We start from the raw sequence: 14,603 nt of genomic DNA, 5'->3' as shown, positions 1-14,603 counted from the left end.
TTTTTCTCCTTCAAATCCTAGTTGATTCCCAAGTAACAAGATAACATGAGGACATAATGTGTCCTTGTTCAGCTATTCCAGAATACAAATGTTAAACCCTGCATAAAATATATGCAATGATTAATGGCAATTCATCATGCAAGGCAAATCATTTTTACATCTACCCCTTCTGCCCCTTTGAGGTGGAAAAGGCTGGGACAAAGGAGAATACCATGAAACTCCTCTGAGAAAACTTGGTTGCAGTTCTGATATTTCATCTGAGTTGGCAATAAAACCAAATCCCAGGAAAGAGCTAAAAATTGGACAACACTGTATATGTCTCTGCACTGCTTTAAACAGGCCAGGGGTTATGCACAGAGTTGTGCCCAAACCTGGCAACACTAATAGTTGAAAAGAAGGTATCAAACGGGTTAGCTGTTAATGAAGCTGTTGATATACTTAACCCCCCAAAAGCAGTTTTAAAGTCTGTAGCAGAATTTGCAGACACACTATACTAAGCTATATTATGGATATGTATTGAAGGACCCATGCTTACAAAGGCACAACTCGTAAAGGAGAAGCTAGGGAATACACATACAACACTCTGAGTCCGCTTTATGTATATTAACACTTCCTTCTACTTGGTATATGTGATATTTTATATAATACTCACAGTGCTGTACTACACATCTCCACATACTGCTTTTTTACATAGAGCCCAGCAATGAGAAAATATTTTTTGTACTCGTTGGAGTTCACGAGTCAGTTGAGCCTCTCACAAAGATGTGAAGATCAGAGGTCCTGATCCTACGAGAACGTATCTGTAATGTTTAAGCTTGTGAATACTCAATTCCGTGTTTAGAGTTTACAGCCTGATTAAAGGCTAGACATGGGCAGGGAAAACTCATAAAAGGAGGGAGAGATGATGAGGGTAATGGCAAGAAGATCACATTACTACATAAAATAGAGAAATTGGGCAGCCTTACTGGTTCCAGGCCACTACATCACATGGAAGCAAATTTATGTATGTGAATATAAACAGACTTCACTGATCTTCAGTCACACATTATTACTCAAGAATTTCTGGTAGCCTTCCTGGTAAAAGAGCATTTTGGAGAGGAAAATGAAGCACAAAAGTGACTTTATGGTGGATCAACAAATTACTGAGGCAGAAGAGGCTGCACTGATGCACGTCTAAGGCAGCAGAATTCTTGCTTTGAGAAATTCACCTCTGAATTTTCGTCTCACTTCTATCTGCAGACCTGAGGTGGCATTTAGTTTGCCATTTCAAAAAAGGGGATGCTGAATGAGATTGCTTATTTGAACACAACCTCGTTATTTTGAATACGAGAACATTGTATCACAACCGAGACTGCCTGTGAAAACTAACCAACGATTTTCCATTCAACCTTTCGAATTTCATTAAATGCTGCAATAGGAACAAACGTGATGGATTTATGTTATCAAAAACATTGTGAATCCTACTAAACCTAAGCTGACTCGGCTGATAAATAGTCTGCATGCTGATCACATCAGTTCATCCAACATTTTCTATCTTGTCAGCCACAGTCTGACCCCTGCGCCCAACCAAAACAAAAGTCCAAATTGCTACTAAGACAGATCTGGATTTCAGGCAGTTGTAGGATAATGATGTCCTTGTACTCCTTTTTTTAAAAAAAAAAAAAAAAAGAATACTTATTTATTTGGGGGATTTTCGATTTGGGGATTATTTAATTTGGGGATTTTTCAACAGGCCTGCCAGTTAGAACTCAGTCACATAGCTTGAACTGAATATATTACTAGGGCATACACCCCCTCCTCAGGCAATTACAGGGTGGAAAGTAAATCCAAAGTCAGTTATCAGGATTTTATCTTCTCAGTTACAAACACCTGGAAATTAGGAATTACAACATAATGGTGGGGCAGTAATAATTTTATGGTTATGTAGGGAGTGAAAATTACACTTTTTTGTGGTCTGCAGCTTGCTGTGTTCATCCTTAGAGTGGTGCCAAGAGCTCTATTAACCTCAGAGATCACTGCTAATACTCAAATCCAAAATGTTAAAAACCATAAAGATGGGAAACAAACGTATTAAGCCCTCAAGCTCTAGTCCTAGCGAGTCTTGAGATATCAGATCTAAAATTCACCTTGTCAAGCATGTCCTCACACTGCATAAATCTCTATGGGGAAGTAATCCAAAGTCCAGTGAAGTCAGCAGGAAAATTCTTTCCGCTAGTTTCAGCGGGTTTTGGATTGGCCTCCAAAAAAAACAGAACTCAGGAGAGCTACAGGAGAGAATCCAGAATACCAGTTTCCAATGGTATAAATCATTAATCTGTGACTCCTGAAGTTCCTGAGATACCAGTTTATGTTGAAATCAAAATGTGGGCTAGGAGGGAATAGGTACAGGGGTCAAGGGATAGCAAGCAGAATTATATGATTTCAAACATAATCATGATTGGGGAAGAACAGCACAAATAGTGTTAGAGCCCATGAACTTTCTTTCCCAACAGTAATCAGAGTGATTTTTAATAGCTGCTATTTGTGCAGGGCAATAAAAGTATACTACTTTGTTGTGTTGCATAAATACTAAAACTGTTAACTCTCCAACTTTTCTTGCATTTCAGGCACAAGTAACTTAAAATTTTACCACTTGATAAATGTGCACAAAATAAGAAAAACAGATCTTAATATGTTGCAGCATTAGATGGTGCGTGCATAGAAGCTGTAAACCTGAGAACACACAGAGTAAGCATTTTCCGACAATATAGTTCTACGATTAAAGCAAAGGTCTTCTTAGAGTTGCAACACATCCGAAGTTGTGAAACAGGAGCAATTTGTTTAAGTGACAAATGAAAACAGCTTACCTAATCCTTTTAGCAGATCCTATCAATTAAGGAAAAAACCCTGTCTTCAGATGAAAAAGCCCACCTTACAAAAAGAGATGTGAAGCAAGATTTCCATGGTACTCGTATCCAAGCAGGACAGGAACTGAGAGAGTCTAAATAAAACTACCTAAGTAACTACGCTGGCTTTTTGCTCCACAAATATCAGTTTAAATATGTTTTGAAACAGACCTCAGTTTGAGCCATAAACTGAGCAGTTTGAGTACAAACTGTGTTTGGCAGTTCTATATTTTAGGATATTTACTACATGTTATCATTTAATGTTCAAAGAATCATTAAAAAAAAAAAAACTTACATTGTTTTCTCATCTCTTTAAGTTGATCCTTAAAGTATATGTATTTTTCATTCTTTTCCAAATCTGAGTCACTGTTCTTGCTCTCCAGTGCAGTGAATTTTTCTTTTACTAAGTTTTTTAAATCTGGTATATTTTCTGGTTTCTCTTGTTTTATCTGTAAGGAACAAAAAAAGAGAATGCTGTTATTCACTATGAAACATATTGCAATACAAAGCAATAGATGTCCAACAAAAATTCATGAGCATAATCCTACTTTTTTTTTTTTTGACTCCAGTTAGGCATTCTGCTCTGAAACCATAAACTGGTAATTATTTATTTCAAGAGAAGTAACTATAAAACGTAGAGATTAACCTCCATTGTCATTTAACTCATGTAATTGCTGTATATGTGGTATATCTTACATTAACAATAAGGAAAACTAAATGTCTGTGGTCACATTTACTTCCGTGAGTGGTAAAGGTCAACAACAACCAGCATGAGTGATCATGAATGGAACCAAAGAATACGACTCTGTTCCAAAGAGTAAAGATGACTGAAAAATAGAAATAACATTTTTAAGTGTTAAAAACCTCCCCCTCATCATTTTTCAATAAGGTTTGCAGAATCTTATAATCTCTATGCATGATTGGTGTAATAACATCAGTATACACCATACAGATAGCTAACATACAAGGAAACCGCCTCAATTTCTTTGTGTCGTGTAAACAACAAGCATTGTGCCATACAGGCACACCATTTCCCTAAAAGCCCCTGCTTGCAGTATTGCCTCTGGAATGATGTGAAGAATAAACGCCTGGAAATAATATGGATGTCACCACATAGGCAATACGAAGCTATTCCAAGGATGCAAAAAGGACTTTGGGAACCCCCCGAAAAAGCTATAATTAGAATGTTCCCTTCTGTTTCTCAAGCCAACATTAAATTTTAGGGCACTGCGCCTTTGGCAGGTCTTCCTAAGAGCTAGCTGCTACCAGTGCTGGGCTAGGGGTGGTGCCGTGCAGTGATGACCTGCATCAGTACAAACCCTGACAGAAAGCAGTATCGCTCAAATCCTTAATCCTAAACACTTTCTGAACCAGACGAAGATTATTTCAACTCTAGCCTATCAGGAAAAACAAGAGAGAAGGAGGTAAGCACCATTTCTGCCGAGCTGCTCCTCCCCAGCCGCACACGTTAAATTCTGCCCCTGAGCACATGGACCGCAAAGAGCCTCCTGAGGAAAAAATGGTCAACTTCAGTAAATCGATTATTGGTTCCAGCATTCATAGAGAAATTGGAAATCCTAAAGAATTAGTAAACGTTTGTGTAACGACGGTTCCATAGAACTATGTTTTCTTCCAAGAGCAAAGCCAGTTTGGCACATTTACTTTAGGCAAGTGCAAGTTATGGCAAGAAAAAAAAAATAAGAAAAAAACAACATGCACAGCCAGGTGATAGCATGCAGTTTTCAAAGGCACCTGGAGATGAAAGATCACCTGCTACAACATCCAACTGCGAATGGGACAGACGTTGTACCAGGGGAGCACACTATTAAAGACCAACAGCAGGTTGCTTAGACCACTGCATAACACCAGGCAGTCGCTTACAGTCCTCATCCTCAGGAATTTGGCAAAGGGAGCAAAGAAAAACAGACATCCTGTGCCTGGGGCAATGGGTCAATCATACGCACACGAAAGATTGATCTGTCTCAGCATCGTTGCAAACTGCTGTAAAAGAGACCCCATCACAGTGAAAGCCAACACTGATCTGCACTAAGGTGGATGAGAAACTTGGTCATCAGCTGTACGCAAGCACGGGAAAGCAGTTACTACGCCAAAATACATTTTAAATATATTATAAATCCAACACATGATAAAATCACAATTTGTCTTGGACAATATATGCAGACATACTCCTTTCTGGGACAACTCTGTCGAGCTGTTTTTACAGCCTGACACAGGACCACACTCACAGGCACAGCCCAAATAATGCCCAGTCACTAAGAGGTGCCCTCATCAAGACTGAGCACCATGGCCTGATAACATACCCAAGATCCAGTTGTGCATCCTAAAAAAACCCCGAGTGCTTCAAGTTGCTGATATTCACACAAAGAGTGAAAGGAATGCCTTGGACATTCATTACAGACATCCGTTTGCCACAAAGATAACGTCAATAATCTTTGCCTCTCCGCAGGTACTAATGTCACACATCGATATGGTTACATCAGGCTCTTTTTATCTATTTCCAGACTCACAAAAGATGTGAATGCAGAAATTCTCCAATTTAGTGTCTCCAGTAATCCCGGCTGAGTGGCAGGTGCAGAGAAGGGCACAGCCACTGTTGGCTCAAACACCACTCCCTCAGCTCCAGCTCCCAGATAAAGGATTTTGCACATGAGCAGAACAAAAGCAGGAACCATAACTTACACTTAGAAAAAGGACAGATGTTTGAGAAGCCACATTATAGCCATACAAATAAGTTTTGGCCTGGCACCAGTAGAGCTACAAGAAGCTGTGTGTAGACATCCATACTAACCTCAGGAGCCCCCCTTAGCTGCATATCTACATGCACTTTTTGACAGATACCTAACCAAGTACAAGCTATACGTTATTTTCTAATGGCAATGTGAACAATTCCACCATTTATCAAGGAAAAAAGTCGTCCACACCAGCTATTTTCCCAATAGCAATGCATGAAGCTGCGGGGACAGTCCAGCAACGTAGTGTACGTGACGCAGACTCAGACAACCACTTAATGTAGAAATCTATAGTGTCAGATGAGACAGATGGTCAAAGAATGCTCCCTCCTGTAGTTTAACTTATTTCACGTGTTTACAAGATTGAATTCAGTTTCTGTTCACCTCCAGATGATTGCTTTCATTAAAATGATTAACAGGGACACCATCCCTGACCACACTCAATATTGTATTGTCACATATGCTATTACTAAAATGCCAGGTAGACCTTCTGGAAGGTCAACATGTCACAGGTGAATAATAAGGCATGTCCACCCACTGTAATAACAAGTAAATACATTTGCTGTGCATAGGCAATTTCTCTTTGGTGCTGCACATCCTATGCCATGAATAGGGTAAAGAATGGTCTAACTCAACAACACACACGACAAGAAAAGAAAGAAAACTTGACATCCATCCTAGTTCCTCACAGTGGGACAGCATTGCAACATCTTACGCACTGCATCAGCACGACACACTTGCAGGTACCTCACAGTTTTCTTTAGTACTCACCACCCACTCCTGCTCTACAGATTCATGATGGATGTAGTGATGAGATCAGCAAAACAACATGAAGGAGGGCAATATAAACATAGGGCAGAGCTAAGGGATGGGGCAAAATTATCAATATTCCGGGTAACAGGTTGGGGTCGTACTTCTTTTTGATCTCAGGAGTCAGTGAGATAAACGCTCACCACCAAACCTGAAGCCACCAGCATGTTCAATTTGTCAGAAAAAATTACTTCACATGGGAACCATGAAAGACATGTTAAGCAAACGACTGTTCATTTAGTAGCACTGTCAGCCAAAACCAGCATGCTAAGCAACACCTTGCAGTCGTTAGTCAATCCATTGAGAGTAACATTGATTTTGAAATGGGGCGGAGGCATACACACCCTACCAAGCATCCTGGAAATGACATATAACTATGAACTGGGAGTGTTCGGGACATATGGTAAAAAGAAGTATCAGTCACAACAGCTTGTTTACAGCAATAGAAAAAGCAAAAGCATCTGCTGTGACAGTCCCATAGCAGCAAAGAACCACACAGGCATTTACATGGAAGCTCAGCCATGAGAACAGGCATGTCGTATGTTATGATTATTAATGGTACACGTGATCTACTAGCAGCGCTGATAGGAAAACAAATTTAGAAACACACACCAAAAAGTAGTGTTTAGAGAAACGTAGCTGTGGTATACCTATCAAATGATACATTTGTTCATGGCATGATCACAGCTGATAGATAGACAGAGGTTAGTGTGTTTGATGGGCAATGCTTATGAAGGAAGCCAGTTCACGTCAGGTCTTTGACTTCTATCAGTACATATCCCTAATAACCTTTTGCAGGTTCTTTCACCGGTACGATGTGTATGGTATATGCATAAACAGACTGTGCCCCCCAAAATTAAGCTTTTTGCAATGCTAACTTGCATAAATCTAAGAAATCTGTAAACTCTGGGAATCCTAAGTGCCAGTCTGGGGAGCTTTTATTTCATCGATTAGCACAATAAAAAAGGAAATAAGCTGTTCTGTTCCAGATCAATCCCAGAACCAGTTAGGTTGGACCAGCTTGCAGTACCAAACTATACACAGTAAGCATCAGTGTCTAACAAGGCACTGCTGAGCACAACTCTGCATGCAGCACTGCAGTGTTTAGCAATTTGTCCTTCCCAGTATTACATCTCAAAGCACTTTGCAAGCATTAAATAATTTAGCCTCAAACATCCATTGTGCCATATGTACAATTAACTGTATTTTACAGAGAGTGAGACCGTGGCATGAAGAGATGAATAGCTTGGCCTAAGCCTGCACAGGGAGACTGCGGCAGAACCAAGAATAAATAAATCCCAGTCCTCTACTTTGAGCACAAACCCATCCTTTACCTTCTCCTTTAGTTGAGGGAAAGTTCAAATTAACACATGCATTTGGTTCACTCTCATCAAAGAACCCTAAAACAGCTTGTGGCTGCTTGGAAAACTTTGTGATAAAAGGACGGCATTCTTTGTACCACAAAAATGCTTCACTGGACTTTGTGTTGCAGTTGTTCAGCATGTGACACTCCAAAGTTAATTTCTAGCTTTTACCTTCTTGTCTCTCTAGCACAGAAGTCCTTTAGCTGCATGTTTTAAATCCTGACACGGTTCCTATGTACCCTCCCGCAGGGTCATCGTTTATGTTCCTTGGTTTCGAGGAATTTGCCATTGCCATTCATTTTATTTTGCTGAAATTTCTTCCCACACCTGAACCATGCTGACATTTCCTGTCCAGTGACACAACCTGCAGAAGAACTGTTCTTTCCAAAGAATTCAGAATTATCTCCTTAATCTTTCAAGCCACAGGTTATTTGTTCCCTATAATTTAATGCCTTAAAAATATGGACTTGTAAAGTTTAATTTATGGATATTATTGACATTTGGTATTTGTGAGGGAAAGAAATAATCCTGTTTGCTAATGACCTTTTTAATGACCAAGTCAGCTGACGTAGCATAATTTCTTAATTTTCCAGATTCTTTGTTGTTTCATTTATGAAAGGGAGAGTGATTACTCACCCAGTGCTAAGAAGCTCAGAGGTATGTAGCTACCTAGATATTTATATCCTTTTGGGACAACCCAAAAAAGGATATGCTGGCAGTCTCTGGCTAGCTCTAAGCTCAAAACTTGTAGCAACGTGGACTGTATTTACACTACAGCCATGTGTCTGTGAATATGCTTATGCAACACTGATAGCAGTTGTGCCTTTTGAAGAAAAACTTGGTGTCTCATGGCTCCTGTTGGGACAGAATGGCTTACCTCTGTGAATTTGATACTGTATTGGAACTCGGTCAACACTTTTGCAGGCAACTTTAGGTACTTCAGGACTTTGCATGACCAGCTGAAGACACCCTACAAAGACCCAGTTTTCAGAACTCCAGTATCTCACACTTTCTGAATTGGCATCGCTTGTCTGACCCAGACACAGAGGTACCTACACCTACTTATTTCAGAGAACAAATGCCAAGGACTGGCTAGCTGTAGCAGTAAATATGGACATTGTCAGAATAGCCTTGCTGAACTCCTCCATCAGATAAAAATAACTCTTCTTCCTTTATTTAGATCTGCTATGCAGCAGAATCAACCAAAATGCATGGCACATATCTTTCTTGCTTAATGATTCCTACGTCCTATTATTTCATCCTTACCTCAGTAAATAATTTATTATTACAAATATGCAGCCTTTCAACACACACATTTATTTTACCTCAGGGTAAGTCAAAGTTTGCTGTGATTATTTATTACGACCAATTTTTTTTATTTTTTTTTTCACTGAGAAGGAAAATAACATGGGAGCTAAGTAAATTTGTGGGTTGAGTCACCCATACTCTTTGTGAATCATGTGAGAACCAACTCTAAGTGAGTCACCACTGTAACTGAATCAGGCTGCAAAATTTCAGCTTAACCTAAACAGTCATTTATTATTCTTCAATGGCTGGATTCAAACCCTTAGCAAATATCAGGTCATTTGTTGATGCGCAAATAAAACACAGCTCTTGGAAACGTCTGCAAGAAGGGCGGTCAGAAAGGATATCATCATTCAGCAGCAGGGTCGGCGCTAGTTTGAGCACGGCTCTGCTGCAGCCAGGGTTGCCTCAGGGCCCACATCTGATCCAGGAGATCCAACACCTCTACAACACCGTGGCTGCAGGGCTGGGACTCTGGTTGAGCAACACCTTCGCAGACAATTGTGAAACGCCAAGAGAGGCATATTTATGAGGGCTGACCCATACTTATGACACATAGGGCCTATTAACACCGTGCCAGCACAACAGAAAATGGCTGTCAGCACGTTTCGAAGATCCCAAAACTCTGCCAGAGTTAACAGTCTGAAGGTGAGGTAGGGTTGCGGGGCCTGGGGAGCAGCACGTCAAAATGGCGGCTGCAGCTGAGGTATTACCCTGTAATGATATGGTTATACCCATCCATGGCTTATTTTCCCTACTAAAACACAGCTGGAGATGTTTAACCTTCATAAAGCAGGCACAGAGGCTGTGTGCTGCTCCTGGGCTCACTAGGGTATTTCCAAGTGAACTCCTCGTACGTTGGAGTCATCTTACTAAGGCTATGAAGGGACTTTGGCCCACTCTGTTTTTCTTTCTCCTGTTTGGAAAGGAACCACATATACAGAGTGGGATTAACTACGTGAGCACCAGGTGAAGAAACAAAATTGCCAGGGCGCAAATGCGAAGTTTACAGCCCGAACAGGATTTTTTGGGGTTCTCAGCCATTACAAGTTTCACCTCAGGTAAAACGTGGTACTCTTCATGTATTTTAACAGAAAATAAAATGCTCTATTTTCCCCTGTTACCCACTATGGTAGAGACAAGATTGTTAACATCCTTGTGTTTCTCTCCAAGACCCCCTGAGCCTTGCTTTGAAAAGTCCAAAGGGGTAAAAAGAAGTAGTGAAAGGGGATCACATTTGAATATCAGCACTGAAACTACTTGCTACCAATAGTGTAAAACTAGCTCATAAAGACAGCAATAAACGCAATCATTACAGGTGAGGTTTTCCCAAAATACCAAAGTGAAGAAAGTTAATGGATATGTAGCACCTTAATCCCTTCAGCATTCCTAAAAGCTCAACTGTCTGTGGTTTGCCTCAAGGCTTGGACTGAATTTCCTTAGCGACTATAACCAACTAGAAGTCTGTCCTCATCTTGTTTCTCTTTAGCTTTTCAATATATGATGTATAAATATACCAAGCAAATCACAGGATTTAGGAAATACTTATGGAAACATCCAAGAATTATGTTTCAAGACACAATGTAGATACTAACGTTTATTTCTCTACGTAAAGTTCTGCCACAAACATAGTTTATACACACGGCCCAGGAGAGGTGCAACACATCTTGTCCTAAGCAATTTTGCCTGAGCACAGATTGAGGCCTTTAATGGCAAAAATAACTACTTTTATCAAAATGTGTCTTTGTTTTCACAGAATGTTAGAAAGTGGGAGGCAGGTGGTGCATCACTTTTAGCAAGGTTGATTCAGCAAATGCATCAGGCTGTTGAACCAGTTTACCAGGTTGCTGATTAATTCATATATTTAGAAAACACATTAACATGGATATTAGTATTGTGTGTATGTGTGTGAGTGTGTTTAATGTCCCACTCAAACTGATGGGAACTTAGACATTGATTTCAGTGGGAGAAGAAAAAGGCCCTAAGGTAATTTCAGATTAACAACCTGTTTACTCTTGTATGGTTCTGCCTGGTTGACTGAGATCACTAAAACCCATGTTTTCCATAGTGTGGAAAGGGCTAAATCCTAAAACAAGCACAATTCAGTATTATCTTCATCAACTCCTAGAAAATCCTGTTGATTTATACCAGCTGTGAAGCCGAGCCCTGTTCAAATACAAAGTGCGACTTATTCTCGTTGGACAACTGCACACATCATATATTGTTAAAATCAGCTGATTTTCCAGAGGGATGTTTTCCACATTCCTCAGTGTAATAAATGGCTCAGGTATACCTTTAGTGAAAGTCAAGCAGACATTTTCAATTTTTACTCTTTTTTTTTTTTTTTTTCCAATCTTTTTTGTTCATCTGATGAAATTCTTGTCCCCTGAAAGTTCTTTAGCACTGACAGCATTTCTTCTTCGTACTCTCTGAAACAGCAATGTGAGTCATATTGTCATTTTTTATTAAGACTAAATGTAACCTTTAAACTTGTGGGAAACAGCAATAAGATTTCTAAGTACAGACTCATGCTTTACTTGAATTGACATTAGTTGAAAAACATATATCCTGTCTGACACTTGCAGCCTAGCCTCACTGAATTAATATATCTATATTAATACGCGGATCAAGATGGCAATCAATCCATCAGAGCCAGCTCCACCTTTAGCACAGATGACTGATTTCAGTGATGGTGCAGAGCTGCACTAACCAGAAAAAAAAAAAACGAAAAAAAAAAAACTGAGTGCAACTGCAGCTGCCCCAAGAGTTCAATAGGAATAGATAGCACCTAACTTACACCTGCAGTGGGTGCTAAAGTGGGTGCACCTCACCTAAATGGCAGCCCCAGTCTGTGCCCTGGAGCAAAACTGCCTTTAACTTTGCAGGTTACTGGGAATGCCTTAGTGACAAATCTCTCCCTTGAGCCTTTCCACACATCACATTCATCAATCATTAATAATGTTTTCCTATCTGGCTTCCTATTGGGACAGTCCTCAATATAATGATTAGCCACTAAATCCCAGGCCCTACTTCCATTCTGATCCTTCTTGTTTTACCAGTTCTGGCCGACGGCTTGCATCTCTCATGCTGTCTTAGCAAACACTGTGGGCTTTCCTAGTACATGCACAAGTGATCCTCTTCTATGAAGTTGCATAGGACACTCAGGAATGCTAACATACCCTTTTTGCTATGCAGGTGTCCCCAGTTTTTAAAAGTTCCCTGCAGGCAGCGTATCATACGACAGAATACGGCAGAATTTTCAGCTGCAGTTCTTTTTCTCCTTTCTGCTTACAGATCCCATCGCTGTTGCTAACACAGTTCAGCAAAGCCTCAGAAACCGATCTGCGTCAGAAAATTCGGATTAAGGAGCCTTTGTATGCTAAATTAAGCTGCTTATATGTTCCTCTGTAGTCACCAATTTTTGCAAAGACAACATGTGCTGTGTAGCAGCCTGGATTAATCTCGTCTACATTACCACCCTACACATCCCTCCATGGATTTTCCAAAATCCTTGGAATCTGTCCCCACCTTTCCTGTTATCTGTCAGAGCACCAAGAGGCTGCTTCTTGCCAACTGATGGTGCCAGTCGCTGGCACTCCACCTCTTCCATTTTCAAAATAAGTGCCTTCGCATCTTCTCTATCCTGGTTCTTCTGCTGTGGGAAAGCTCTTCATAAACATGTGGGAATGTATCTTTAAATCCTTCTTCAAAATCTTCTTCAACATCAAAACGTTTAAAAACATTCTCCTTTACTGTGATGCCCACGAACCCCTCCACAACTTTCCACCTGCTGCTGTGCCATGTCAGCTGTGTGTCCAGCGCGCCTGGTCTCAACTCCCTGTTTCTGAAACATCCCCTTTTATACAGAACCTCACAAAACTGTGTCCCCAGAAATATGATGAAGACTGAACAGCCTTTTTATTACAGGTCCTTATATTGACTTGCACATCGTAGCTCAAAACCAGCTTGCTTATATACTTTCTGCATTAAAGCGAACCTCAAAATTTATGAATACTGTATTAAGCTATAATTAAACAAAGTAGTAGTGATAGTGATAACTAACTGTAAGGTGGAGAGCAGATGTAATCTGCTATCTGACTGCAGAATAGAAAGCATGGAAGAAGAGTTTTTAAATTTTTATAGACATTTCTTTTACAGTTCTCCTGAAATTTATATGTGATGCTTTTTTTTAAAATGTAAAGGTAAATTATCAAACAAGGCTTAAAACTATGAATAAAAATGAAATTATATATCAAATCTACAGCAGCATAGATTCCTCCATTGCACATAAGCCCTTGATTTTTACACGTTGTTAGAAGTAATTAAAATCCAACTTTCATTTAAAACAGTTTTTAAATAGTTCATAGTCAAAATAACAATTTCAGTGAATGAGACAGGTGTGTCACAGCAGCATTAACTTACGTACATCTGCAAAATGTGACAGCCTGGTGAGAAGAAACAGGGAAAAATGAGAGCCCTCTACTGCAGCTACAAGGCTGAAGAAGAGGTGGCTCTACCTGAGAGTGTCTGCATGCCAACAGGAAAAAAAGGAGCATGAAACAGAAGAATTCCTAAATGAAGGTGCTCCTCAGATATACTGCTGAAATGCTTTGTTTTGTAAAAACAAAACAAATTGAAAAGCTTAGCCTCAAATTTAAATACACTTTTCTTTACATTGCCTCGGCTGACAAGAAAAGGTTACACAGTAGAAATCATGTCTGACTCAGTAAGTATTTATTCACTCAGGACGTCAAACTGGCATCAGTTTAGCCATAATACTGCAAAAAATGAGTACATTTTTTGTATGTACTGACCATCAACAACATTCCCATTATGCTGGCTGACAATCCTAGACATTCGATGTTGTCCGTGACTAGAAGCTCTGTCACTTAGCGTAAGATTTAAAAGCATGAAAAGAAGTCATTTTCTTCCAAATATATCACTCTGTGCATGCAAGCATTTCCTTTCTGTTATTTCCAAACTCAATAGACATATCTTTTCTTGTTTCAGTTTCTGCAACGCTATCAAATTTGTCTCCCCAAACTCTCCCAGGCTGCTAGCATAAACCCTATGCCAGCCAACTCTCTTGATCTCACTTCTCCTGTCATTCCAAATTCTCCCCTGAATTTACAGTCCTAGCTCTTGTATTTAATACTGGTTTTGAACTTATCCTTCCTGTCTTATTACTTTGCTTTCCCTTTTTTTGTGCTCCTTCTGAACATCTCATCACAATTCATCACAACTTCTCAGTACTGCACTCTCCCTTTTACATCTATCAAACTCATTTTTCCTTCGTTTCTCTGACTCATTCACTGTATATCACATGCCGAACTGATTCCTCTCTTATTACGAGCCTTAATTATGGGATGCCTCCATTCTTCCCTTTTTATATTACATTCTCATCAAACACCGGCTCCTGACTCACTGGCAAAGAAGCTGGAGAGCAGGCGGAGTGAGCGAGTGCCTCCCTGCCACGCAGGGCTCACCAG

At 40.0% G+C, this 14,603-nt stretch overlaps 1 protein-coding gene across 2 annotated transcripts in view; it reads right to left on the bottom strand.

Moving 5' to 3' along the window:
* The window catches only part of NSMCE2 (NSE2 (MMS21) homolog, SMC5-SMC6 complex SUMO ligase), a 128,117-nt gene that overhangs the window by 65,669 nt on the left and 47,845 nt on the right, over positions 1-14,603 (bottom strand). For both annotated transcript variants that reach the window (XM_084507728.1, XM_084507729.1), the window contains one exon: positions 3,181-3,334. In XM_084507728.1, the coding sequence (XP_084363854.1) occupies positions 3,181-3,334 (154 nt within the window). The remainder of the gene's footprint in view (positions 1-3,180; positions 3,335-14,603) is intronic.

The sequence above is a fragment of the Aythya ferina genome (assembly GCF_964211825.1).
Source record: "Aythya ferina genome assembly, chromosome: 2".
Classification (NCBI taxonomy): domain Eukaryota; kingdom Metazoa; phylum Chordata; class Aves; order Anseriformes; family Anatidae; genus Aythya; species Aythya ferina.
This window is presented reverse-complemented; position numbering and strand designations above follow the sequence as displayed.